The 27,541-nt window shown below is 40.6% G+C and overlaps 3 protein-coding genes across 3 annotated transcripts in view; 2 read left to right on the top strand and 1 right to left on the bottom strand.

Annotated features, from left to right (window-relative positions):
- LOC311060397 (uncharacterized protein) overlaps positions 1 to 13,627 on the top strand; it is a 46,077-nt gene extending 32,450 nt beyond the window's left edge. The window contains exons 14-23 of the mRNA XM_084078570.1: positions 6,394 to 6,834; positions 8,320 to 8,742; positions 9,575 to 9,838; positions 9,978 to 10,229; positions 10,357 to 10,605; positions 10,755 to 11,015; positions 11,217 to 11,531; positions 11,640 to 11,909; positions 12,218 to 12,301; positions 12,450 to 13,627. Coding sequence (XP_083934696.1) covers positions 6,394 to 6,834; positions 8,320 to 8,742; positions 9,575 to 9,838; positions 9,978 to 10,229; positions 10,357 to 10,605; positions 10,755 to 11,015; positions 11,217 to 11,531; positions 11,640 to 11,909; positions 12,218 to 12,301; positions 12,450 to 12,516 — 2,626 coding nt within the window. The 3' untranslated portion in view covers positions 12,517 to 13,627. The remainder of the gene's footprint in view (positions 1 to 6,393; positions 6,835 to 8,319; positions 8,743 to 9,574; positions 9,839 to 9,977; positions 10,230 to 10,356; positions 10,606 to 10,754; positions 11,016 to 11,216; positions 11,532 to 11,639; positions 11,910 to 12,217; positions 12,302 to 12,449) is intronic.
- A 5,483-nt stretch (positions 13,628 to 19,110) lies between these two features.
- LOC311064855 (apoptosis-stimulating of p53 protein 2-like) overlaps positions 19,111 to 27,541 on the bottom strand; it is a 71,318-nt gene continuing 62,887 nt past the window's right edge. Inside the window, exons 19-20 of the mRNA XM_084084847.1 lie at positions 20,668 to 20,870; positions 19,111 to 19,246 (exon numbers count right to left, since the gene is read on the bottom strand). Of these exons, the coding sequence (XP_083940973.1) occupies positions 19,205 to 19,246; positions 20,668 to 20,870 (245 nt within the window). The 3' untranslated portion in view covers positions 19,111 to 19,204. The remainder of the gene's footprint in view (positions 19,247 to 20,667; positions 20,871 to 27,541) is intronic.
- LOC311064181 (C-type lectin domain family 6 member A-like) lies at positions 23,199 to 25,360 on the top strand (the record flags this gene model as incomplete). The annotated part of the gene is made up of 5 exons (XM_084083994.1): positions 23,199 to 23,400; positions 24,456 to 24,566; positions 24,719 to 24,811; positions 24,933 to 25,066; positions 25,244 to 25,360. The coding sequence occupies 5 exons, from the start codon at positions 23,199 to 23,201 to the stop codon at positions 25,358 to 25,360; spliced, it is 657 nt and encodes a 218-aa protein (XP_083940120.1).

Genomic DNA, 27,541 nt, shown 5'->3' with positions numbered 1-27,541 from the left:
GTCCACAAATGCAGAGAAGGAGTGGGAGGTGAGTAGGGGGGGGGGTCAGGTTCGGGTCCAGGGGGAGAAGTGGCCAGCTGAGTGTGGATACTGTTGATTTTGTCGTGAAAGAAGGTTAGGAAGGTATTGCATTTTTCAACAGTGAAGGTGTGGGAGATGATGTCCGTGGGTTTGAGGAGTTTATTGATGGTGGAGAAAAGTACTCTAGGGTTGCCACTGCCAGGATGGATGATTCCAGACAGGTGCGGGTGGAGTTGATGGTGTCAGTATAATGTGCTGTTTGTACATTTCTGCATGTATGGTGAGTCCGGTCTTCCTAGTGAGCCTTTCCAGCTGTCGGCCTTTGGATTTAAGGTGGCGAAGTTCATCCGTGTACCAGGGGCAGTGTGTGTGAAGGTGACAGATCGGGTTTGGGTGGGTGCGAGCTGGTCCAGGCAGAAGGAGAGTGAGGTGTTGAAAATGTTAACCAGTTTGGTGGGAGAATCAGTCTGTGTGAAGGAGGAGACAGAGATGGCATCAGAGAGGAATGCAGAGAGAGAAGAGGGGTTGATGGCCTTGAGGTTGCGGAAATTAATGATGCGTTTTAACTTCTCATGAGGGGTGGGAGTGTCAATGTGGAATGAGATGGCCAGATGGTCAGAGGTGGAGGCGGCGAAGTTGGTACTAGATATATGGCTGATGTTGGTGCCAGTGGAGCAGATTAGGTCTAGGGTGTGGCCTAGCATGGGTGGGGAAGTCAATGTGCTGAGTGAAGTTGAATAGTGTCAGGATTTCCAGGAATTCAGATGCAGTTGTGCAGGCAGAGGAGTCCACGTGGAAGTTAAAGTCACCAAGAAGAGTGACAGATGGGGATATGGCACAGAGTTGTGTGAGGAACCCTGACAGGTCAGAGAAAAAAGAGGGGTTTAGCTTGGGGGGGTCTATAGATGACTGCAATGACTAGGGGTTTGAGGCCAGACAGTTTGAGTGTAAGTGATTCAAATGATGGGGGGGCCTGGATGGGAATTTTGGTTATTTTCATGTTGAGACGGTGGATGACAGCAATTCCACCGCCCTGCTTGTCCAGGCGAGGTTTGTCCATGTAGCAGTAGCCTGAGGGGGTGGATTTATTTAGTGAAATGTATTCTGAGGGTCTTTGCCAGGTTTCAGTAAGACAGATAAAATCCAGATTATTGCCAGTGATGAAATACTGATACTGAAATAGAGGACGAGGTAGGCTTGGATCTTGCTCAAACAGACCGACTACTGTCGTCACCAGCCCAGCAGCGAGTGAAGGAAGCAGGCCAACTACGCTAGCCAGTACTAGCTTAGCAGACAGTTTGGCTCGTGGAGTAGGTAGCGGTCCCAGCACAAAGGCTAACGCGCACCGCGGGGGGTTCTCCTTCCATTCCGACATCTCGCCACTCCGACTAGTGGCTTCCGCGTGCGGTTAGGGTTAGGGTTAGGGTTAGGTATAGGGTGCGTCAACGTCGGAAAGGCAACGTGTCGGAAAGGCGAAATGCACCCGCACCGCGGACAACAGGAAGACTGTCCGGGGGGATACCTCTCCACGACAGAGATGGAGTTTGAGTCAGTGTTGAAGGAGTAGTGGAGATCCAAGGAGTGCAGACTGAGGAGGCAGCGTTCCTAGCAGCAGAGGCTAACCGCACCGAGAGCAGCAGGGAGGCTGACTGGGGGGTGCCTCTCAGCAGCAGTGAGGAGTAGAATTGTCCGGAGGAACAAAGGACAAAATCACCTCACAGTGGTGGTGGGGACACACGGATCCGACTATGGTGGTACAGGAGAACGGATCCAGGTGGAGAGCGGTCCCGGGTTGTTGTCAGCTGGAGGTAGCACTGCTAGTAGCACCGGTGTCAGGTAAGTGAAACACTGATCAAATAAAACTGGCTAATTCTATTTGAAAGGGATAGGTGCAGAGGGGACAGAGAAAGATCTAAACTAAAACAATTCAATACTGTTAAAAGAAATTAAAATTAGCTGAGATAGACGAAACAGACGGAGAAGCGGCGAACAGACAGCGCCAGCGTCCTCTCACGTCTGACCTCACACCAGCCCAGTATTCCTGAGCCAATAATTTGATGACCGGCAGAGTCTCTGGTGGGAGACTCAATTGAGGAGACTCAATTGAGTCTCATAAGTAGAGTCTTAGTAGAGTCTCCTTCTTTATGTCTCCTACTGAGCAGCCACCCGGTCATCAAATTATTGGCTCAGGAATGCGACAAAAAAAACAAAAAAATCTCCTTGAATTCAAGGCTTCATTGGGTGTAATTGATATAAAATAAGTATTTTTTGGGGTGAACTACTCCTTTAATACAAAGAGCTGTGCAGCATATCCAGGATAGAAGCAAAGTGCAGAGAGAACAGAAACTATATGCTATAAGTATATGAAATACATCAGTGGTTCACAACCTTTTTTACCTTGGAGCCCCCCTTCTTACATCTGACAAAGCTGAGACCCCCCACACGTGCACACATGCATACACGCACACACACACATGCACACTTGTGTTTATTCGACATTATAACCACTTAAGCCCTATATTCATATGACAGAAAGCAAAAATAACGGATCTACAAGCCCACAACGCATCACATTGCGATGCATTGTGAGCTTGTAGATCCGCTATTTTAGTTTTTCTTTTTCTTCTGTTACTTTTTGTAACATATATTTTAATAATGTTATTAGTGTGCTCCACAATGATGGTACATGTGTGAGTTACTGTATTTATGTTTTTTTGCAAAAAACAGACAAGCTCACAATGTGTCGCATTACAATGCATTGTGAACTTGTAGATTGGCCTTTTTAAAGGTTCGAGGCCTATCAGGCTCGAAGCCTTATTGCATCTCTTGGCTTTCACTATTCTTCTGCCGTTTTTGGCAGTTCTGGCCTAACCGCGTGGTCACTTTTTATGAAACTCAGCAATATGGTAGAGGGCTATGCCAAACGACCAAGGCCCGAAACTCACAACCATTGGCCAAAGGGTGGCGCTGTAGCACTCAATTGAAAATTTTCAGGTACAACTCATGCCCTGTTTGACCGACAGCCATGAAACTTCGATACACACATGCGTCTCCTCTTGCCTAACAACTTTCATACTCTGACTTTTGACCTCTGACCTTTAGATCTCCCACCATTTTGAATTATATGAAAAGCAGTTAAAGTCAAACTCCTCCCGGGATTTTTGAGCAATCTGCACGAAACTGTCTACACATGTACTTTGGACCTATGCCGACAAAAACATGGTTTGGATTTTTTCTAAGTGAAAACATTAAGCTTTTATGAGCCAATTAATATTGCTGTTTTATGACAATTATTCGTCTGCCCCTAACACGTTCATGCAGACTCACATTTGTTTGAAACTTTGCAATAATGTAGAGGGTCATTCCAAGTATCAGAGAAACCAATCTTACTCCAATTGGTCAAAGGGGGGCGCTATAGCAATTTTTTGAAAATGCAAACTTTAAACAGGCAAAAGTCATGCCTCGTTTGGCCGACAGCCGTGAAACTTGCTTACACATGTGCCTTGACTCATGAGGAACACATCTATCACTTTGACCAGTAAGCTCCGCCCTTAGATGTCTGCAATTTTGAGCAGTTTGAAAAACATTTAAACCCAGGATTTCTGAGCAATTTGCGTGAAACTGTGTCAACTCCTTTTTCACCAGTTCAGGTCTGTTAGTCCAATGGCTTGATCGCTTAATCATCTGCCTTGAAACCACAGGGTCGCCGGTTCAAATCCCACCTCATGCAGACTTCATCTTAATTGCATTGCACACAACATGACTGTATCAATGACTACATGTGCAATTGTTAAATGAAACGCTTATTGAGAGTAGTTATTTTCAATGTATGAAGTACTTCATTCCCTCTTTTGTTTTGTTTTGATGGATTCTCCTTTTTCACTGACTAAGGTTGTGGATTGAATAACTTGATCAGTACAGTGTTAGCCTCGTGTGCCGAAGGTCCACGGTTCAAACCCCACTCATCACAGTTTACATTTAAATTGCATTGTACAAAACATGACCCTGTTAATTCAAACATGTGCATTTTTTAAACAATAACATGAAATGCTTTTGAGAGTAGTTGTTTTTTATGTATGACATACTTTCTTGTGAAAATAGCCGATCTACAATCTCACACCTTTTTAGATAGCAACGCGTTGTGAGCTTATAGATCGACTATTTTCACTAGTTTCCATTCCGAGGAGACAAAAAAAAATCTTTATTGGTAAATGTTTTGTGAACCAGTGATCTAGAGTAGTTAGCGAAACAGAGGCTTGGTTCATAACGGACGGAAAAAGCTATAGATATCAACAGATACCATCAGGGAGGCCATATCTCTAGCTCAATGAGAAGAGAGGCAGCCTGTGAATCCATACGTCGCTGGTTCGATCCCTGTCCCCAACGATGTGTTGAAGTGATCATCATAGCGAATTCTTCATTTTACAAATAGTGTTTCTTGAGGTTAGGTCGTTGTTTTACTGAGGTGAAGGTTAGTGAGGGTGGGTGTAGAAAAGAGTCATCTAGTCAGCAACCTTCCCCCTATTTAGGGGCGGCCATAGCTGAGTGGTTAGTGAGCCCGCCTAGGGAGCCAGAGGCCCTGGTTGCCCCAGGTACGATTCCAGGCCAGGCCAGCAAATGTGTCGATGAAATGAAATTTGTCCCTGAGCAAGACTCTTAACCCCTAATTGCTCACAGGCCCTCCTTGGAAACAAGACCGTAAGGACTTTCATGAACGGACCTGTTAAAGGAATTATCCTTATTCCCATGGATTGGATCCACCCCTCTCATTCATCACTAATCACACCTGTCTTCACTCACAACTCATTAGTGGCCTGGTGGCTTTTTCTTTGAAATAATGTTTAGTTTTTAAATATTCAACTTTAAGCGCCCAATGCCACGCTATTGGCCATGGCCATTTAAAGGGTAGCAACATTAACAAACAAATGAGTCTATACCTGTAACAATGCTCTATATACCAGGGAACCAAATTACTCATATGCAGTGTTGCCTTTGCCAGGATTCGATCCCATGACCTTGCGATTCAGAGTCAAGAGCTCTTCCAACTGAGCTACCCAGACACAAGACACAATGTACATTGACATTTGATGAACGTGCAACTTTTACACTACAGATTTTTTTTACATCACTCTCCGATTTAATCAAAACAAATCTAAGCTGTGTGATATATACATTTTGAGTTAATACCATTAATATCAACCCATGTCCCTCTGCACTCTAGCAATTAGTGCACCTGGTGATACCTAGCCTGTCAGTCATTGGCTCCTCAATGGTGCTGAAAAGTGTACATGTACATTTACTCAAGTACCAATACAAGTGCTTACAAAGCACAGTACAATTTTGAGGTATTTTTACTTTACTTTCCATTTGTGTTACTTCTACTCTACTACAATTACAGCATATGACAGCTTTAGTTACTTGTTACTTTGCAGATGTAATTATTAATACAACACCTACAGTAACCACATACAGCCGATCTACAATGTGACGCGTTATGAGCTTGTATGTATATAATAAGCAACCCATGCTGTATGATAACTTACCACACATGAAATCCAATTCTGTCTATCCAATAGCTCAGTCAGTACTGCGGCCATAGCTGAGTGGTTAGTGAACCCGCCTAGGGAGCCAGAGGCCCTGGTTGCCCCAGGTACGATTCCAGGCCAGGCTAACAAATGTGTCGATGAAATGAACTTTGTCCCTGAGCAAGACTCTTAACCCCTAATTGCTCACAGGCCCTAATTGGAAACAAGACCGCAAGGACTTTCATGAACGGAACTGTTAAAGGAATTATCCTTTACACTGTCTACCCACAAGTCTGTAGGTCCCTGGTTCAAACCCCAAATTTAACTAGTCCAAATATAATTTACTGAATAAAAATCATGACTTTCTTAATTAATGCATGTTCACTTCTTCTCTCTCTCACTGCCTCTCTTTTTTTCTCTCTCTCTCTCTCTAACTGGCTCTCTTTCTCTCTCTCTCTCTCTCTCTCTCTCTCTCTCTCTCTCTCTCTCTCTCTCTCTCACTCACTCACTCACTCACTCACTCACTCACTCACTCACTCACTCACTCACTCACTCACTCACTCACTCACTCACTCACTCACTCACTCACTCACTCTCTCTTTCTCTCTGCCTGCCTCTTCCTGCCTCTTCCTGTCTCTGCCTTTTCGCTCGAACCCGCTTATTGCTGCTTGCAGCTATATTATTTTCATTCTTTTTTTTTAAACATTTATTTTAACAGTGTTATTAGTGTGCTCCACAATTATTTATTTCACCTAAAATCTGAAGGATACAGTGTCCATCATTGTTTGGTTCTGTTTATGATGCAGAGATCAATATTTCATGTTGGTTTTCATGTGAACAATTGCAGTGTTAATGGTCCAGAGCCAACAAAGTTCCTGGGGAAGCTCATCTGTGAAGCAGCAGAACAGGAAGAAGAAACAGGAGAGAAGATTCTGGAATTGTTGTCTTCTGTGTGTAATTACAAAACATTTCCCTTTATTGACTGGTATGATGATTATGTAGAAGACATGATCAAGTTTCAATGTGACGTACTACTGGACCTATACTCCTGTGTGAAGAACTATGAGACTCAAACAGGCAGAAGTGTTCTTCCAGCATTACAACGAGTTTACCAGTCAATTCCTACAGTCTACTGGTACATAGACCTCTCAGAGAGAAAGGTCTCCCTCCTCCTAGAGGTGATGAAACTCCAACCAGAGAAGAAACCAGTAGTGCTGAGAGGCTGGTCAGATGAAGAGAGTGAAGTGAAGATCTTCTTTCAGTGTCTACCCTACATCTCACAACTCAGGTAACTGTTTTTCCTTTCATTTATTATCTGTCTTTATGTATATAAAAGCTTTCTCAATACCTTATTTGAAGATTATGAGGTATTATTTATGCACACATGTATTTAACCACTTTCAACCTAGTGTCCCTTTTTGGGGCATGCCATTATACAGTAGGTGAAAGATAGCACAAATAGCAGATCTACAAGCTCACAACGTATGGTTGTGAAGCTGTTTATTATGATTTTTGCCGTGCGCTCTGGGATCTGAACACAGTAAAAGCCTGAGTGTTAATTTAACACTCAGGTGTACAAATGTAACCAAATGGACCCATAAGGGTCCATTTGTACACTCTCTGAGTTACAAATGGATACATGAACACTGAGGATTTTAGTGTGTAGTCACGGGCACAGTATCAAGTGTGCACACGTGCACCCCTGGATATGGACTAGTAAATAATTATAATACAAAGACAGAGTTTTCTTTCTTAAAGGAGTAGTTCACCCAAAACATGACTTATTTTCTATCAATTACACACCCCATGAAGCCTTGAATTCATGGAGATTTCTTAGTTGTTGTCGCATTCCTGAGCCAATAATTTGATGACTGGTGGGAGACTGAATTGAGGAGACTCAATTGAGTCTCCTACTAAGTAGAGTCTTAGTAGAGTCTCTTACTTTATGTCTCCTACTGAGCAGCCACCCGGTAATCAAATTATTGGATAAGGAATGTGAAAAAATATACATATATATATCCATGAATTCAAGGCTTCATTGGGTGTAATTGATTGAAAATAAGTAATTTTTGGGGTGAACTACTGCTTTAATACAAAGAGCTGCGCAGCATATCCAGGATAGAAGTGCAGAGAGAACAACAGAAACTATATGCTATAAGTATATGAAATACATCAGTGGTTCACAACCTTTTTTACCTTGGAGACCCCCTTCTTACATCTGACAAAGCTGAGACCCCCCACACGTGCACACATGCACACACGCACACAAACATACACACTTGTGTTTATTAGACATTACTGTCTAATACTGACAGACTGTCCTATATTCATATAACAGAAAGCAAAAATAGCGGATCTACAAGCCCACAACGCGTCACATTGCGATGCGTTGTGACCTCGTAGATCCGCTATTTTAGTTTTTCTTTTTCTTCTGTTACTTTTGTAACATTTATTTTAATAATGTTATTAGTCTGCTCCACAATTAAGTTACATGTGTGAGTTGGTTATGATTTTGTGCAACATGTTTAAACTGTTGGAATACCTCCAAACAGGCAAGGTCACAATGTGTCACAATGCGTCGCATCGCAACGCATTGTGAGCTTTTAGATCAGTATTTTCTTTTCTATTCTTTCCACATATATTTTAACAGTGTTATTAGTGTTCTCCACAATTATTTATTTCACCTAAAATCTGAAGGATACACCGTCCATCATTGTTTGGTTCTGTTTATGATGCAGAGATCAATATTTCATGTTGGTTTTCATTTGAACAGTTGCCATGTTGAGGATCCAGAACCAATCAAGTTCCTGGGGAAGCTCTTCTGTGAAGCAGCAGAACAGGAAGAAGAAACAGGAGAGAAGATTCTGGAATTGTTGTCTTCTGTGTGTAATTACAAAACATTCCCCTTTATTGACGAGAATGACTATTACCCAGGTGAAGTACTACTGGACCTATACTCCTATCTGAAGAACTATGAGACTCAAACAGGCAGAAGTGTAATTCCAGCATTACAACCAGTTTACCAGTCAGCTCCTACAGTCTGGTCCATAGACCTCTCAGAGATAGAGGTCTCCCTTCTCCTAGAGGTGATGAAACTCCAACCAGAGAAGAAACCAGTAGAGCTGAGAGGCTGGTCAGATGAAGAGAGTGAAGTGAAGATCTTCCTTCAGTGTCTACCCTACATCTCACAACTCAGGTTCATGTTTTCCCCTTCATTTCTCTCTTATAAACTTTGTTATTACTTGTCATACATGATTACAGACATTTATAACGAGTGTTGTGGTGGAAAAAGTACTCAATTTCTATAGTTAAGTAAAAATATCAATACTGCCCTGTAAAAATACTCTGTTACAAGTAAAAGTCCGGAATTAAAAATGTACTTGAGTAAAAGTACACAAGTATTGGTATGAAAATGTACTTAAAGTACCAAAAGTAGAAAGTTCCCATTTCACAAGTTTTCAAATGGATAAAATGGATACAAATCTTTTGAAAATAGCAGATCTACAAGTGCACAATGCTTCGCATCGCAACACATTGTGAGATGTGTAGATCGGCCATTTTCATTATAGGGCTGAGGTGGGTAATGTATGTTTTGTAATAATAATCAAAATCTACAAGTAACTACTAACTAAAGCTTTCAAATAATTGTAGTGGAGCAAAAAGTATAATATTTTCCTCTGAGATGTAGTGGAGTAGAAGTAAAAGTACTGAACATTTGAAATACTCCAGTAGAGTTAAAATACCTTAAGATTGTACTTGAGTACAGTACTTAAGTAAATGTACTTACTTACTTACTTTACACCACTGGGTAATGCCTTATAAGCGCATTATAATGCATTATAAATGTGATTATAATGCATTATAGACCCGGCCTGTAAGTAAATTATTACCTACATATAGTACTATTTAAAGTTTTATGTAACATGTACTCATGAATAACATCAATATATTCCAGAAATATACATCTGTATTAATTCTCAAAAGTATTACTGACTAACATTTTCTTCCATAACTCATACATGTTTCAGATGTAAACCAGGATTCTTCCAGCACACGTGTAAATCCATCACTGTTAGATCCAGAGAGGAGGTGGAACAGCTGGTCTCTCTCCTTCGTCTCCTTGATTTCACCCTGGTGCTGACAGGACAGTTATGGACAAACACCTGCAAGTCTGTGGGGAAAGTTCTGCAACTCTGTGGCTCTAGAGTGGATCTGGTCCTGAAACCCAGCAAGATCTCTCTCAAAGGAGCTTCACTGCTTTTTAGACATGTAGCACAAATCCATAAACTAGGGTAGGCTATGATTATAAAGATCCTATAAATATTTTGACTATTATTCCTAAAGCCATAGTACCTTGGCTCTGAAACATATGATATACTGTAACGTTAGGACTAGCTGTGTTCATAAGTAAACGTTTTTATTTTTTTTCAGGCTGTCTGAAAGCATGGTGTTGCTACTTTTTCGATGGGTAAGAACAGGACGTTTGGCCTGTCCAGTGGCTATTGGAGAGCTTTCCCTTCTGAAGACCACTCCACAATCAGAGAGACTATTGTCCAGGGTTGTTAGTAATGTGGCATCCCTGCTGAGACACTGGTCAGTCAGATGTTTGGACATGACCAAGTCCAGCATCCATTCATACCTCCTCCTTCCACTGTTGAGTCACCATGATCAACTGACAATCAAGTAAGTACATTTGATTTGTTGAGCCTTAAAACATGTCAGTGATAAAAAAAAAACCTTAACCAACCTTTATTCTAAACATGTTTATTAATGTATCTACATGCTGTACTCTGATCCATAATTTCATTAGACTGTGTCCAGAGGTTCTGCAGCAGATAGCTGGTGTCGTGTTTACAGCTCAGGATGAGGACTTGACAAAGTGTTTCCTGGAGAAGGTTGGTGGAGATCTGACCTCCTGCTCTCTAGACTGGGAGGTTCTTCTCTATCTGCTACAGCAGTCATCAGCCCAGATGATCACTGTGGACTTGAGGAAGAACAGGATCTCAGAGAGAAGCATCACAGGTCTTTTACCCTTTCTGGACAGAGTTTCATTTAAAAGGTGAGTTTAAAATAGCTTGTGTTTCTCAATGAAATGTAGACGATATTCTTTAACTACACAAACTAATAGCTAATACAATTAATTTTACACAGTGTTGTTACTGTAATTGTAATTCAACATTCTATACTAATAATAATCCATGTTTTCAGACCCAGTCCCAGCTTTACATTGGGTGCCATCAGAGAGACATATAAATGTCATTCCAGTGACTGTGTGTCCAGTTTATTGAGGTCGTTAGAACATGTAATCAACCTGAACAACACAGAGCTGGACACAGTGGACTGTGATGCTCTGCTCTTTACCCTCAAACACTGTGACAAAGTGACACAACTCAGTCTGTTTTGGACCTCCATACCACCAGAAGCAGTTAAGAGCATCTTGTACTCTCTGGACAAAGTCTCTCATCTCAGGTAAGTTGGATGTAGCCAATTATCAATGCTGCAACATGCATTTAGATTATGCAATGTGAACATTATGATTATGAATATATTATCCTAAATGGGTAATTCAAGGTGTCTAGTTGCTTTATATGGTTATGTATTTGCATAGGTTAATGATATTAATTAGTGAAGTGATGATTTAATGTGTTATGTTGTACATCCTCATACCAGTGTTGACAGGAGACTGCTGCTGGCGTTCCTCCACTGCTGCACTACCTGTCAGACACAGCAGGGGGCAGCAGCAGCAGGTCTGCTAAGAGCTCTACAGTACAGACTGGATCTGTCCTGCTCCTCCTCTGTGGACCTGTCAGAGCAACAGCAGGTGGTGGCTCTGTCTCTGACTGTCACACACTGCAGGGACATCTCTACTGTCCTGGGACACAGCAGCAGCAGCAGCCAGGACACACAGCTCATCCTATCAGACTGTGAGGTAGAGGACAGTGGGCTGGACCTGTTGTTCCCTGTCCTCAACAGAGTCCATCTGAGGTGAGAAGGACAACACTTTGCTGCCTGCTGTTGCTTTTTCATCACTGGTCTTATGTGTTGACTAGAAGCAGGTTTACAACTGCTCATTGTTGTGTATTTCTTGTCCAGGTGCAGTAAATCCCTCCTTCTCCAGCTCCTATCTCTGGTCCCTGTGGGCAGTGAAAGGAACACAGTGATGCGAGCAGGTTCCCTGGCTGGAGCCCTGGGTGGAGAGCTGGACCTCAGTGAGACCAGACTAGATCAGAAGGCCTGCAGATGTTTGGCCCTGGTTCTGGAACACTCTGAGGGACTGACAGAACTGGACCTCAGTCACTGTCAACTCACTGACCAGCTACTAGAGACTCTGATCCCCCACCTGCACAAAGCACACGTCCTGGAGTGAGTCGTCTTATAGAATGGAGTGGTGTGTGTGTGTGTGTGTGTGTGTGTGTGTGTGTGTGTGTGTGTGTGTGTGTGTGTGTGCGTGCGTGCGTGCGTGCGTGCGTGCGTGCGTGCGTGCGTGCGTGCGTGCGTGCGTGCGTGCGTGCGTGCGTGCGTGCGTGCGTACGCAGTACGCACGTGTGTACACAGTGCGTACGTGTGTACACAGTGCGTACGTGTGTACGCACGCACGTGTGTACACAGTAAGTGTGTCCATGAGATACTGATCTATTCCGTTGTTCTTTCTCTTTCTTGTGTTGTTGTAGTCTGAGTCACAACAAACTCACTGATGCTCTAACGGACAGATTAGTCCAGCTGCTCTCTATCAATACCTCCATCCAAACTGTACGTGAGTAGAATGCACTTGTGTTTGGATGTGTGCATTATTAATAGAATAACTTAATGTTCTCAGGTGTGTAGAGAAGTCAATCATCAACATGGTTTATACACACATCATATCTGTTGAATAAAATGTTCCATCATTTGATGTCTTTCCAGACTCTTCAACAACTGCTTCAAGGACAGAACCCCGTTCCTGACAGACAAGCGTTTTGAAATATGGTGAACCAATCAACAGCAGGCTTTTGAGATATTTTTGGGGCTTTTCTTCCTTCAATTGATAGTATACAGTGGAGATGGACAGGAAACAGGGAGAGAGAGACAGGGAGAGACACGCAGCAAAGATGTTCCTGCAACGCGAATCGAACCTGAGATGCACTGTCAGGCTACATAGCAGTTATATTGTTATGGTAATAAGATCTGAAAATAATGTGTCTAAAAGTATGCATCTTCAAAGTAGTAGTTCAGAGGATGGACATTGATTGAATACTTTATTAGACAGAAATGTAAACAGGTACAGTCAGACATTTGGGCTAAAAGGATAACACAACAAAGTCTTGGGGACTTGTTTCCATTCGCATTCACTCCATTGTGGTCTAAACATATTGCTGCTGACTGGGTGTGTACATTCACTCATTTGAAAAAGTACTTATATGGACCCTAAACAACTGATACCAAAGAGATTTTATGTAAGTTGTATAAAAGTTTATTTTAGACATCAGCTATGCATCAGTATGTGATTTCTTATATTATTAAAGGAAATGGGAGGAATTGCACATTTCTGCTGTAGAGACAAGATCTTTTCTTGTCAATGACTTCATCACTCGACTGTGACTCGTGGCAAATCAATAATGGAATGACTTTGTTTATTTATTGTTCAACAGGTATCATTTATTTCATTTCATTGGGGGAAATGTCAAACAGAATCATACAACTTACTGTAAGTTTGATTTGTTGTCTAATACATCAAAGCCATAAAACAAAGAATACATGTATTCATATCTTTCAGTGTTTTAACAGTTTTTACTGCATTTCAATGAGTTCAAATGAAACAGAATGGCATGAAAGTAAATATGTTAACTTTTGTTTTAAACCAGTGCTTGTGTGCAGTAATGATTCTGTAGGGTGGGTTGAAACAGTTATCATGTTTCAAAGTACTTAATGGACCCTACAAACAAACTGCTACCAAAGAGATTTTGCCTCTTTAGGAGATCATTCTGCTCTGAAACATGGACTAAGATTGGAGAGAAAGATCCAGATGTTTGTACACAAGGGGGAGCTGTTGATTTATCATTCACACACATTCAGGTTGGGGTTTAATAGGATTAGGCAGTGGTGGAAAAAAGTACTTATTTTTTTACTTCAGTAAAAGTATCAATACTGCAATGTAGAAATACTCTGTTACAAGTAAAAGTCCGGTAATCGAAATGTAGGATACTTAAAGTAGGCTACCAAAAGTAGAAGTACTCATTAAGCAGAATGTCCCGTTTCACAAGGTATCATGTATAACATGTATAAAAATCTTTTGAAAATAGCTGATCTACAAGCTCACAGCAGGTCACATCGCGACACACTGTGAGCTTGTAGATCGGCTATTTTCAAATGGACGAAATGTATATAGGGCTGAAGTGATTCCAATACTTTTTTTACTTCAACTAAATTTCGAATTCCGGACTTTTACTTTTAACAGAGTATTTCTACATCGCAGTATTGATACTTTTACTTAAGTAAAAAATGTGAGTACTTTTTCCACCAGTGGACTTAGTATTATGGCCCTGGGTTGAGTTGTCCAAAAGTAAGGATATTTTCAGGAGGAATTACAATGCAGAAGCACAACAGGAGAAAGGGTAAACAAAATGAGTCTCCTGCTAAGTAACAGGACAGGTGGGCACTATAGGGACATCTGGGCACCTCAGGGACATCTAGGCACCTCCATGTAAAATTGGCTATTTTTTTTTCTTCGACAGTTAATGTCTAATATTTCTACAATGCTACAGAACCTGTATATCCAGTCACGTTGGGCCATAAACAATAAGTTGAAGGATACATTAAGTCTGATCACATCATGTATACTTTACATTTCTTAAGACAATTTTTCAAATATATATATATTTTTAACTGGACATAATAGCCAGTTTTACATGAAGGTGCCCAGATGTCCTAGTGCCCACCTATCCTGTATCCTCCTGCTAAATGCAGGAGTGTTGGCGGGCATGGCGGCCTGTAGAAGGCAGCATTACACCTCCCAGTGTAGGCTATACTACTAACACAAACATTACAGGGTACACTGACATGTTTGTGTTTTAAACTGAAACACTGAGGAGCAAAGATGTTGTGCAGACTTTTATACATATACTGATATATTCTTATACTCTTTACATGAAGTTAACATAATAGTGATGTAGGTAAAGTGCTTGGGAGTCAGGACTGCATGGAGGAAGACTATGACTCTCTCTCACTCTGCTCTGATTGATTGATTGATTGATTGATTACTTTATTAACAGTTAACACATTGGTACGATTATACAATGATGACTATTAACAGTTTACAAATACAGTGGTACATTTTACAATGATGCTAAAAGGATAATACAAAAAGCCCTTGGGCGTTTGTTTCCATTGTGGTCCTTTATATTCAATTCATCACTCTCCGCCTCTCTCTCTCTCTCTCTCTCTCTCCAAAGTATTTCAGTGTAGTTCACTAGAAACAACACATTTAGAAAAAAGAATGCAGCATAAATCAATGAGTTCTTCTGGGATATTTTTTTTTTATTTTGGGGATTTTTAATTCAGAAATGCAAATGTATAAAAACACAAGCGAAATTTAACAATTCAATTATTTTTTTTAATATTCAGTCAATACCTCAACATCATCCATTATTATACTGGATATAGAGAATCCTGTAGGGAGGTGTTATAACTATCCTTAAAACATGTCAAATGACTTACATTTTTGTGCTAGTAATTATGAAAGATAGGCTCCACTCATAAAAATGGTGGCCATCACATTTTGTCTTAATTCATATGAAGGCTAAACAGCATATTTTGTTGCAGACGGGATTGGCATTTCAGGTTTGTGCGGTTATGACATTCATTGTTTATTGTCACAGCTTTTCATTGTTTATTTTCACAATTCTGAAATAAAGCAAGAACATTTTCTCCATGTTACCTTTTCAACAGCAGACACACAGGCACACCCAGGTTCTTTAAAAATACACTAAAAGAAGAACAGCAGAGGCAGCGAAAAGCAACAGCGTCACATCACAGAGCGTCAAATCCAAACTGAAACAGCTCAGAAACTCAGTCATCACTCACATTAAGAAGCATTCACAACCCTGTGTTTGTTTTAAACAGAGGAGCAGGGTTTCTGCCATGAATGTGTACCTTAAAGTTGTTAATATAACAGTCACTCATTTGAAAGGCGATTTGCTTCACATTCCTGTGATGCATCTCAGTCTCACCTTTGGTTCATCCTTATAAACTGTATAGTTAACTTAACCACCCACCCTTCTGCTTCTTGTTAAAACAAACGCTAGTAATACTTACAACCTTTCATCCATTAGTCAGACTGGATAAGATAATATAAACCTGTATTGATGATTAAACTGCCATAAGAACATGGATCTGTGTCTAAAGTCAGGTTTCACATTAAGACCTGAGGCCGATTCTACAAATCCCTTCTAAATCAGTCGTTCTCACACTTTAAAGATTTTTCGAAAATGTATTTTCTGAATTGCCAAAGCTAAAATCTAAAATGACACAGATGCTTTCCTGGGTTTAATGGGTGGCTAAACGTGTTTGTGCTTGTTATTGTTATTATTTTTTTAAATGCAGTCAAACAAATCTAACGTTAAGACAACCAGCTCAGATAAAAGCAAAGCAACAAACCTATTACAGCCTCAAGGAGAACGAACACCAGATGCATTACAATGCAGAACAGCTCCGGCACAGAAGCCGTGCATGTGTCGTATCCCATCCAAATGCATTAAGACACAAGCGGATACGGCAGAAATAGACCAGATGTGTATATCTGCCGGATCCACTTGCATCTAGTCTCTCAAGCCAAGCACCTCCATCACAGTCTTTGAATGCTACAGAGAGTCTGTAACTACGCCTCGTGAAAGTTGCATTAGTCAGCTGTCATCAGCTTGTCATTTCTGAACTTTTCACGTTCATGTAAATATATTTTAAAATGTTTATATTTTAAAAATATAATTTAAAATATGCTGTATTTTTGAGATTCCATTTCTGCTAAGCGGCAAGCTAGATGGCTTTGACTAATTTGATTTACAATAGTATTTATTTATGTGACTGCACATGTGAAACAGAATTGGGGGTGGGGGGTGGTGGGACATTATGCTTTATGCTTTTTTTTTCATTGCTTCCGATGTGCAGACTGTTAGCTGGAAGCATTTGAACACTGTGTGAGCCAACAGTATGACTCCAGAGAAACTGGCATTCATCTTAATTTTCAGGATACGGCTCACACACAGCTTCGGTACCAGAGCCGTTCTGAAACCTAATGCACCTGACTGTGTACATACAGTAAAGACCTTTAGTCTCGCATAGAGAGACGTATCCGAGCTCTCCGCCTACCGACACGCCTGGTGACAAATACATTCAAAGATAGGGACTAAAACTGTGTTTTAGTCCCTATTCAGAGATTTAAAAACGACCTGCATTGCAGAACCAATGCAAAGAGTTTAGGAGGGTCCTTCGTATTGGGGCGGTATCAGGGTTGGTTTTCAAAGCAGCGGGCGTTGGGTTTGTTAAGCAGCCTTTTTAAGCCTGTACGTTTAGATGTCTACAGACGTACTGGTAGGTGGAATACGATGTGATGATGCGAGGGTGAGGACTATAGCCCACACCAACTCTTATGACATGACACAACAGAAACCTTTGCTCCATCAGAGAGGTGGAGAAGGTACCTTCACACAGTAGAAACCAACAGAGATACAACTTCAACTCCCCACCTGTGTAATGCAGTGATGTAGAATTAGAATAGATTAGATTTATAGATAGATATTATATCGTTGCTGTATGGTGAAAACGTGTCCAAAACAAATTCCTGTTTTATTATCATTATTACAAAAATGAAATAAAATAGTGAAAATAGCCGATCTACAAGCTCACAACGCCTCGCATTGCGAGGCGTTGTGAGCTTGTAGATCGGCTATTTCCACTACTTTTGGGCGACACTCTTGTATGATGAAGTTGGACATTAATTTACGAAAAAACACATTCACAAAGTTGAAATATGGAGATTACAAGGTTTCTGCCCGACAGCAACGATTATCAGATATATAATATCTCAGATAATAGGCATTCATTCATTTTCTGTTTCTTGACATAATGAGCGACCACTTCAACAAAGCTGTGTGAAATCACAGCTAAGACCAAAGTCACAATGAAGTGCAGCTCACGACCACTTCACACACAAACACAATGTCACACTAATCCAGGTCAGTTGTCTCTGTTGGTTTCTACTCTGTGCTACATTCCAGTACATTCCAGTAGTCACAAGCTTATCATTGGTTAAATATTTAGAAACCCACAGACATATAAGCACTTGCACTTTCACTTAAAACTATGTCAGAAATAGTGAAAATAGCAGATCTACAAGCTCACAACACATTGCAATGTGACACATTGTCAGCTTGTGGATCGGCAATTTGTTTTGCTACTTTTTGTTGACTCTTGTATGATGAAGATAAGCATTGATTTACAAAAAGTTTAAAAATGGAGACACAAGGTTTCTGTCCGATAACAATATATTATTGCCCATTGAGTCAGGATCCAATAGAAAACTCTTGACCCTGTCAGAACATCTCACGCCCCATATTTGGGTCCAGTCCCACTGGTTGACACACACACACACACACACACACACACACACACACACACACACACACACACACACACACACACACACACACACACACACACACACACACACACACACACACACACACACACACACACACAGGTTTGTGTGTTTTTGTAGCTAATAGAAGCTGGTCTATGTGAACCAACGCAGAATAGAGTGTTTAACAGAGAATTCAGGTTTATCCTAGACATAAGCATCAAACAAAAATGAAACAAGAGACTTTTGTCTTTGTCTTTTGTGCGCATTTCCAGTCTGAGATGTTTTCACTTGCAGGTTATCAACATGGATGCAGATCTGTGTACCTTCCGTTCAATCCCTTACTTTTTTTTAAAATACATTTTCATCCCATGATTTTGTAACCCTTTTTACACCCGGTGCCAATTTGCTAAGTGATCCTGGGCACTACACTCCCCCCCGTTCAATCACTTTCAATAGAAAATAATAATAAATAGTCGTTTACGAACCCAAATGAAAAAAAAAAAGGATAACGACTCATTTTCCAATTTCGAATGAATAAAACAAGGAGAATGACTGGTTTTCCCATTTCTAAATTTGTGTTCTGAGTCAAAAATTAATGAAGAAATCAGGGGCGAAATGTATAAAAATGAAAAACAAAACAAGTGTTTTATTTAGTTTTTATATTGAAAAGCATTTGAACAGAAGGTAGGCTACATGGATGGATGTGCTGTACACAACGTGTAGAAGGTATTGTGCTTCCAGCAGCAGTGTTACTGTGCTCCTTTCTGTCTCTTCCACAGAACATGGTGAGTCAGATAGAGGTCTGGATGAACAACAACGTTCTACCAAAGCAGATGGTCTGGAAAATATCACTTTCAATAACTGTATCTAAATATTCTGTGTCCAAAGATCCTACTTATGTTAGAAGCTCCACATCTCCTCGCCTGCTCTGCCCAGAAGAGAGAGAGAGTATGTGTGTGTGTGTGTGTGTGTGTGTGTGTGTGTGTGTGTGTGTGTGTGTGTGTGTGTGTGTGTGTGATGGGAGAAGGGTTCTCTGAGATCACATGATTCAAGCCAGGCTCCTCTGTCGGGGTCTGATCCTCAGATACAGCTGTTAATGACAAAGAAACCACAGCATTAATGTGGAGCTACACGACTCAATGTACACACTCTCTAAAACACGTTATAATGACGTAACGCTATTGAAAAACAGCATTCTGAGAGCATCTTCAAATCTCATTACAACAACACAGATGTGAATTGTGCAACCAGTGAAAACAGCTGTGAATGAAACAAGTGTACTGAAGAGAGAGAAATCTATTGCAACTATTGCATTTTTCTCCTCCATTTTGTGACCTCCAAACCTTTTCACAACATGAAAACCTTCAAGTTTCTCCTTCAGTCTTTGAAAGCAATACGAAAATCTCTGGCACTGGGCAAACACAGCCAGAAATAAGTCTGGCACTGAATGAGTTAATAAAGTATTCAATCAATAAAAAAAAAACATTAGAGGGTCGCGAAAAATATTTGTGTTACTTTTTAAAATGATCATTGTTACTTAAAAAGACTTTTAAAAAAATACAGTTTTTCCGTGCATTAAAAACAAATTCAAACATTTTACAAAATCATTTTATAAAATAAAATTCCAGATATTCCACAAATGTAACTGAAGAAGAAGTGAAAATAGCCAATCTACAAGCTCACAACGTGATGCGGAGCTTGTAGATCTGCTATTTTTTACCAGTTTAGGTCCCGAGTTAACTCTTTCAGTGCCAGAGTATTTTCATAAAGTACTCCCCCAGTGCCAGCAATTTTCTTTTTTTTGTTTTTTTGTTATTTTGTCATTTCATTTTCAAATAGTTTGTCTATATGCAGTTCTAAACTCATAAGACAGTTCTACCAGAGATCGACAAATCCAGACATTGATCACCTCGTTGACTCGCTCGCCCCCTCCCAAACAGGCCGACGTCACAATTTCTGATCGGGTTAAAATACGATGTTATACACACGACTACGATAACTGATCGTCACCCAGACCAAAGAGAATAGACGTGGACCTCTCCGTTCATTTTGTATACCGTGTGAAAAACCGTGACTTTCCCTATTCTGGCCGAAAATGACCGCGGGAAAAAATGAGAACCGGAAACGGAATCTGCGTCATGAAACCGGAACCCAGTGACTCTGAAGGAGTCAGGAAGTGAAAGTGATCATGAAAAATAAACAGAATAGCACGACCACAGTAAAAAGTAAAAACTCAGGATTTCTCGTTCTGGCAGCGAGGGTACTCGGGGAAAACTCGGGGTATCTCGGGGCGTGGCACTGAGAGAGTTAAAAGGTTTGCGAACCACTAGCGACTAATACATATCAGACTGGGGGTCCTTATTGAAAATGCTTAAATAAAAATGTTGAGAATCACTGAGCTAGGGAATATTTTAATGTCAGTATGTGTGTGTGTGTGTGTGTGTGTGTGTGTGTGTGTGTGTGTGTGTGTGTGTGTGTGTGTGTGTGTGTGTGTGTGTGTGTGCGCCTCACCCCCAGCAGGTTGCGAGGGATGTAGCCCTCCTGGTCCCCGCAGCGGGCCCACCACCAGTCTGTCTCCAGCTGGTCCTCTCTCCTCAGCACCGTCATGCAGTCTCCCTCCAGGAAGCCCAGCTCGTCTTCCTCGCCGTCCGCCTCGTAGTCCCACAGAGCGTACACCACCCCGCGGTTCATCACCCCCATCTTCTCCTGCACGCCTGATGTACATGTACACACACACACACACACACACACACACACACACACACACACCACACACACACACACACACACACACACACACACACACACACACACACACACACACACACACACACACACACACACACACACACACACACACACACACACACACACACACACACGTTTCTGTTTGTATTAGAGGAACTTTCCACTTTAAAAATAATGAGTGTCATCTTCAACAGGATGTGGTCTATCTTATGCTGCAGGTCTGAACAACATGTGGCTGTTATTCTCACACGAACATCAGCTACATTATCATTATGCCGTTATAACAGGTTTTAAGTTTCATGAAAATCCACCCATTTGTTCTTACAGATGTGCCACTTCAAAACTTCACACGTTACTGTTCTTTCCCTGAAAGTGGCCTGAAAAGGCATGTTTTCCTCCCTGTTCTGCCCTTAAAATTGCACTGTTTTGCCCCTGAAAAGAAGTTGTCACTAAACCCCCCCCGTTTTTCCCTTCAACAGACACCCATATGCATGAGAACAAAAGAATGTGTGTTGAGAAGGTGTCAGACTCATTATGAGGCGAAAGGTGATTTGAAGAGTTGCTCAAATTAATTAGCATCATAAAAGCAGTGATCATCAAAATAATTCATCATTTTAAATGCCCTTCTTTGTCCCTCTTATTGCCCTGGGAATCCCCTGAAAATGTACTGTCTTGGCGATGGCAGGAAATGTGAAGTTTTGAAGTGGCACATCTGTACATGATTAAACAGACACACAAACAAACTAATGGGGATCTCTGTGAAAGAGCATATCAGCTACTTATATAAGCTACTGAAATAACATTTCTACAACCTACTGTCCAACGTTTTCCATTTGTGGCCCCCCTTCTAGCAGAAGTGAACGCTCTTTTGAAGGTGCTCTAGAGGCTTTCATCATTAAATCTTTTCTATGATTCATGGACGCTATGGGATCACCATGGTTACCTTACTCTATTTGTATTACTCTTCATGTACTACTTAAAAAGACAAATAAAAAAAACTAGATTGTTGCTGTGTGAATGTCCACCACAGCAGTGTGGTGGGCATTTACATTTGCTCACATTTCCTGTTTGCTTCTTTATCTGTAACTTCTGTAAAGCAGTTCCTCTTTTAAGCCTGCAGCTACGTGCACACATACTGTAAGAGCCAGCTAGTGACATACAGGTCTATGGGATTCGAACCCGGGTCTTCTGCGTGGAAAGCCAACTTCTTATCCACTAGCCACGTTAATGCGTTCCGCTAAAAGATTCCGAGCCGGCACGCTGTACTGTTAAGAATTGGGGGAAGCAATTTATATTACTGCTGGACTGCCTCTGAACTGTTCACTTTGCAGATTGCAGATCCGGTCTAGAGCGGATACGGAAATAGCCTTCATGCGTCTCTATGTGTTTGGGTGTAAACTACAGGATGTAGTAGGCGGGCTCTACACCAGATCAAATCACTGAGCACTGCAGTAAATAGATTACAGCAAAACAGCCATGCTTGAAAAGTGTGCGTTTAGGCATTCCCCCCTCACAACCAAAACACTCACTCTACTCTTGACATCAGGAGCACTGGCAGACACGAAATAGCCAAAATTCCATCAACATTCTAATTTTTTTTTTTTTGTGGTTGGCTGACACATTAGGATAGTTAGTTTCTATATGAGTTGTTATGGTTAATTTAATTTAAAACAAAAGTAATTGCTGAATTTGATATTTGATATTGAAGTTTTGTGTTTAACAAATGTGATTAACACATCTGTGGTACATACACATTTGATTAGATTTTGCTATATGTTAGGCCATATCAAGTGCTTTATGTGCTTGTAATTCCAAAACAGTTTAATTTGTAATGTCAAAGGAAGGTAACTGTTGAGTTTGATATTGAAATTCATATGGATGTTTTTTTCTTTTTTTCAGATTTGTAATTTCATAGAAAAGTAGCCTAATTGTTGAGTTTGAAATTGATACTGAAGTTCTGTGTCAACATTAACACAGTTTTCAAATAATTGTAGCGGAGTAAAAGTATAATATTTGCCTCTGAGATGTAGTGGAGTACAAGTAAAAGTATTGAAATTTGGAAATACTCCACTAAAGTAAAAATACCTCAAAATTTTACTTAAATACAGTACTTGAGTAAATGTACTTTCAAAGTTATTTTACACCACTGCACTTCAGTGACGTCACGCCCCCCAAAAGCGTGAACTCGGTTCTGGTGATAGGCTGTTGTAACTTTTTCCAAGTAATGTTCCTCTTTTGTGACTTCTAGTTCTCCAACAAGTTGTACGACGAATGTAGTTTGAAGATGAACTAGAATGGCGGAGGACGTGTACGCAGTACCAGACCTGACAAAGAAGGTCAGATATGGCAGAAGAGAGAGGCAGCAGGAGATGGAGGAGAGAGGAGAGAGAGAGGAGAGGATAGTAGACATCTATGTCTCTGCAGATGATCCTGACCCTGACCCTGGTACCCAGCAGAATGCTGTACAGCAGAACACAGCACAAGCGCAAAATAAAGGTAAAACTCAACGCTACAATGATTAACTAAGTTACGCAAGAGCAGTGGTAGTTGGTGTCCGATACATGTGGATGTACTCTAATTCTGCAAAACCATTTCAAGGTGACATGAACTGTGCTGCCAAAAATGATCATATTTGTAGGTCAACTTAGTGTGACAGTTCACTCAAAAATGTCAAATTGTCAACTAGTTTCTTAAAGTATGGTATGTCATTTATATAGTAATGTTTGTACCCTAGCAACCACCTGTTTTACAATGCACTAGCAACCACCCACTACGGCCTAGCAACCGGTTTTACCCTGGCAGCACCTACTACACCTTACTACTGTAGTGTAATAATACCTTATTATTATTAACACATCTATGGATGTTACGTACGAGCAGTGCTGTAGTGGCCTCTGGAGGAATGGCTATACTCTAATTATACAAAACTATTTCAAGGTGACATGAACTGTGCTGGCAAAAATGATCATTTGTGTAGGTCAACTTAACACTTAACCTGCCTGAGTTATTTCAGATTTTTTGCAGTTGTCTGCAAGAGATTTTTCATTGAAATTAAAAAAGTACTCAGGAGCCGAGATACAGAATTTTTAAGTTAACAAGGAAGTGGATAGGAGTCTAGATCTTTTTTTCTTCTTTTTTCTAAAAACGCATATATGCGTTATTGGCAGGCAAGTGATGGATTCTAAAGAACACATATATGCGTTATTGGCAGAAAATGAGTTAATGTGATAGTTCACTCAAAACTGTCAACTAGTTTCTCATTCATTAGTTTCTTCTTAAGTACTGTTTGTAATTTATATAGTCATGTTTGCACCCTCAACCATCTGTTTAACCCTTACAATGCCCGGCTATCAACCACCCACCACAGGCCAGCAACCACCGGTTTTACCCTACACCTACTACATCGCAATATATGTGATATTATTTTGTCAATTAAGAAAATCAATTACTTGTTATCTGTCATAAATCCTCATAACTTGTTAAAAAGTGTCACTAATTTTAAACTTTAGACCCTCTGAAGTATCCTCATATGTTTGTCTTCTGTTTTTCAGAATCCGATGAGCCAAAGAACAACCGTTTCAGAGCTGCTGCAGTGTGTCTGGGTCTGTTGGGTCTGCTGTGTGTAATCCTATTGGCTGTCATCATTGGCCTGGTCAAACACAGTGAGTGTCATTATATAATAAACAGTACATGTTGTATTTCAAATAGAAATAGAGTTAATGCTGTTGCTTGAAAAACTTTGTGTCCTATTTGGTTGGATTTACTATCAGAACAAAGTTGTAAAACTCATCAGTTTGTTTGATTCTGCGTCCAGAATGTACTGAAGAGAACAACAACCTGGACCTTCTACAGTCCAGATACAACAACATAACTGCAGAGAGAGATGAGCTGAAGAAGAAGCTCTGTGGTCAGTGAGACATCACTGTTTTTATTCATTGTTATATCATGTTGTTCATCATTATTTGTCATTAATGAGCAAAAGATTAAAAAAATACACTGCATGGCTAACTTTATTCTTTTGTTGTTAGAATCATCTAGATGGAAGAGTTTTGGCAGAGGTTGTTATTACATCTCTACTGAGAAGAAAACCTGGGAGCAGAGCAGACAGTACTGTAGAGACAAACAATCTGACCTGATCATCATAAACAGCAAAGAAGAACAGGTATGGGGGGTGTGTGTGTGTGTGTGTGTGTGTGTGTGTGTGTGTGTGTGTGTGTGTGTGTGTGTGTGTGTGTGTGTGTGTGTGTGTGTGTGTGTGTGTGTGTGTGTGCGCGCGTGTGTGTTGTAACCCATATATTGTACAGTGTGTACTTCAGTAACCAGCAGCTTTTCTGTCCAGGACTTTGCTAACAGAGTTGTTAACAGCCACGAGGAGGTGTGGCTGGGTTTGACAGACAGAGAGGATGAAGGAGTGTGGAAATGGGTAGATGGGACACCTCTGACCACACCAACGTAAGACTTTACCTACATTCTACTACTCTTAATTTCAACACACATAATTTCCACATTATGTTCTGCACATTTATTTTAAATTAAATGTTAAAAATAGTTAAATACAAACACGCCACACTGTCTCTAAAACAATTACACCTATAATTTTTTCACTGTCCAGAATATCATTTGAGGTCATGATTAAAAATAAATAAATAAAGGAATTTAGAGAGAAAATTCATCATTGTAAAGGTATTGTAATGCATTATATGTTATCCAGGTACTGGCACAGTGGTGAGCCTAGTAACATTACAGCAGAGAACTGTGCTGTGTATCGTGAAGGGAACAAGAAAGGATGGAACGACCTACCATGTACTGTAGCTATGCGTTGGATGTGTGAAAGAGTTCTGTAGTGTCGTCATTTTCACAATGTATTAGTTATGTGTTGTGTTGGTACAGCTATGATGGCTGTGTTTACACATGGTAGTTTATGTGTTTGCTTTAGTTTTCTGCCTTGTAATTCTACACAATATGCACTGTAGACATTTTATCACAATTTATAATACATCATAATTTGCATTATTTAGTTAAAGGGAAGCCTATAGAATGTGAATAACATGAATCTAATCTAATCTCTGTTTTAACCCATTAAAACCGGGAAAGGATCTGTGTCATTTTAGATTTTAAACAGAAATAGCGCAAATACATTGTAGCTCTGCAATTTTTTAAAAATCGTGACAATTTGTGCAAATCTTTGAATATATATATTTTTTAAAGCGAACATTTCTAACTCAAATCTTTTCTTCTGGGGGTCCATGGAACAACATATTTTGAGATGGGGGGTCCGCAGCCAAATACAATTAATTCTGAGTGTCCTTGACATGTAAAAGTTTGAGAACCACTGATACAGCAACATACGATAGAGGACGATGTACCCGTAACCCACAGCTTGGACGATCAAAATGTTTATGTATTCTGTTTGTGGTGTATCTTGGTGTATGTACATTGTGTATAAGCCAGTGCGGGCTGGGCATCCTGTGGTGCAGGACACTATAATAAAAATCTATCTATCGCTGCAATGGTATTTTAGAGTTTGTGTTTTCCTGAAGAAAAAATGTGATTGATCAAAATAAATTGAAGTACCGTCATGGGTGAAATGCCTGTTACTTGGCTACTGTAAACACATATAACTGTGACATGTCCCGGGTAAGTTAATTTCTCCTTTTTTGCAGCCTTTTCAGAAGCCATCATCAGTGTCGCACTAGACTGAAAGAACGAGCCCAATCGATGGTCTTGAAGGGCGGATCCAAACCCAGGCGCTGGATTCCAGCTCCGCTTCCTATTGCTTCACCAATCTATGTCCCGCCGCCCCCCCCCCCCCCCCCTTTTTTTAATAAATGTAAAGATAAATTTGATCAACTTTCCAGCCCAGGGACCAAATATATCAAGGGTGTGTACACATAGCTCATCACATTGTAGATCAGCTTTTCTTTTGTATAGTTTGTATGACAGAGGGGGGTATGTCATGTGGTGCGGGAGGTGAATTAAGGCGGTCCAGAGCAATGCTATATAGGACCTGTAAAGTAAATTCATGCACACAGATAGATCATGATGTGCGTCATGATGCAGTCAGCCCACAACACAAATAGACAGAGAGACAGCAGCGCTGCACAGGACAGACACGCCTTCAGTTAAGAGACAGTTAGGCTGTGTCTCCGTCCTTTGTTAACCCATTAAGACCTGATTCTACAAATGCCTTCTAAATCAGTAGTTCTCAAACTTTTTCGTGCCAAGGACCCCCAAAATGATATGGGGTTTCTAATCTACAAACTGGCTTCAGTGTCTCTGTCACAGCAGAGGCAGTGGGTTCACACCTCCTCCTCCTCACCCCCACCCTCCTCTCCCTCGACCACTTTCGGTCTCATAGGCTACTGTGAAGAAATCCTGTGTAACATTCTCTTTTAATAGCTGTGAATTGCATCATAATAGCATATACAAGCATGGTTTCCTTCATAAAATGATCATCATTACAGTTGCACTGAATATTATAAAACAATACCATTTTCAGGCCTGTTTCTGTCAAGTGTAACCAGATCATTTTACATGAAATGAGTCTTTGAGTCTTTGATAATAACATAGTGGGAGTATTGATGTGAAACTCTCTGCAGAGAGTCTACTACAAGAGAATGTCCTGCTATGACGCTGT

This window comes from Gymnoscopelus microlampas (genome assembly GCF_963454915.1).
Source record: "Gymnoscopelus microlampas genome assembly, chromosome: 2".
Classification (NCBI taxonomy): Eukaryota; Metazoa; Chordata; class Actinopteri; order Myctophiformes; family Myctophidae; genus Gymnoscopelus; species Gymnoscopelus microlampas.
This window is presented reverse-complemented; position numbering and strand designations above follow the sequence as displayed.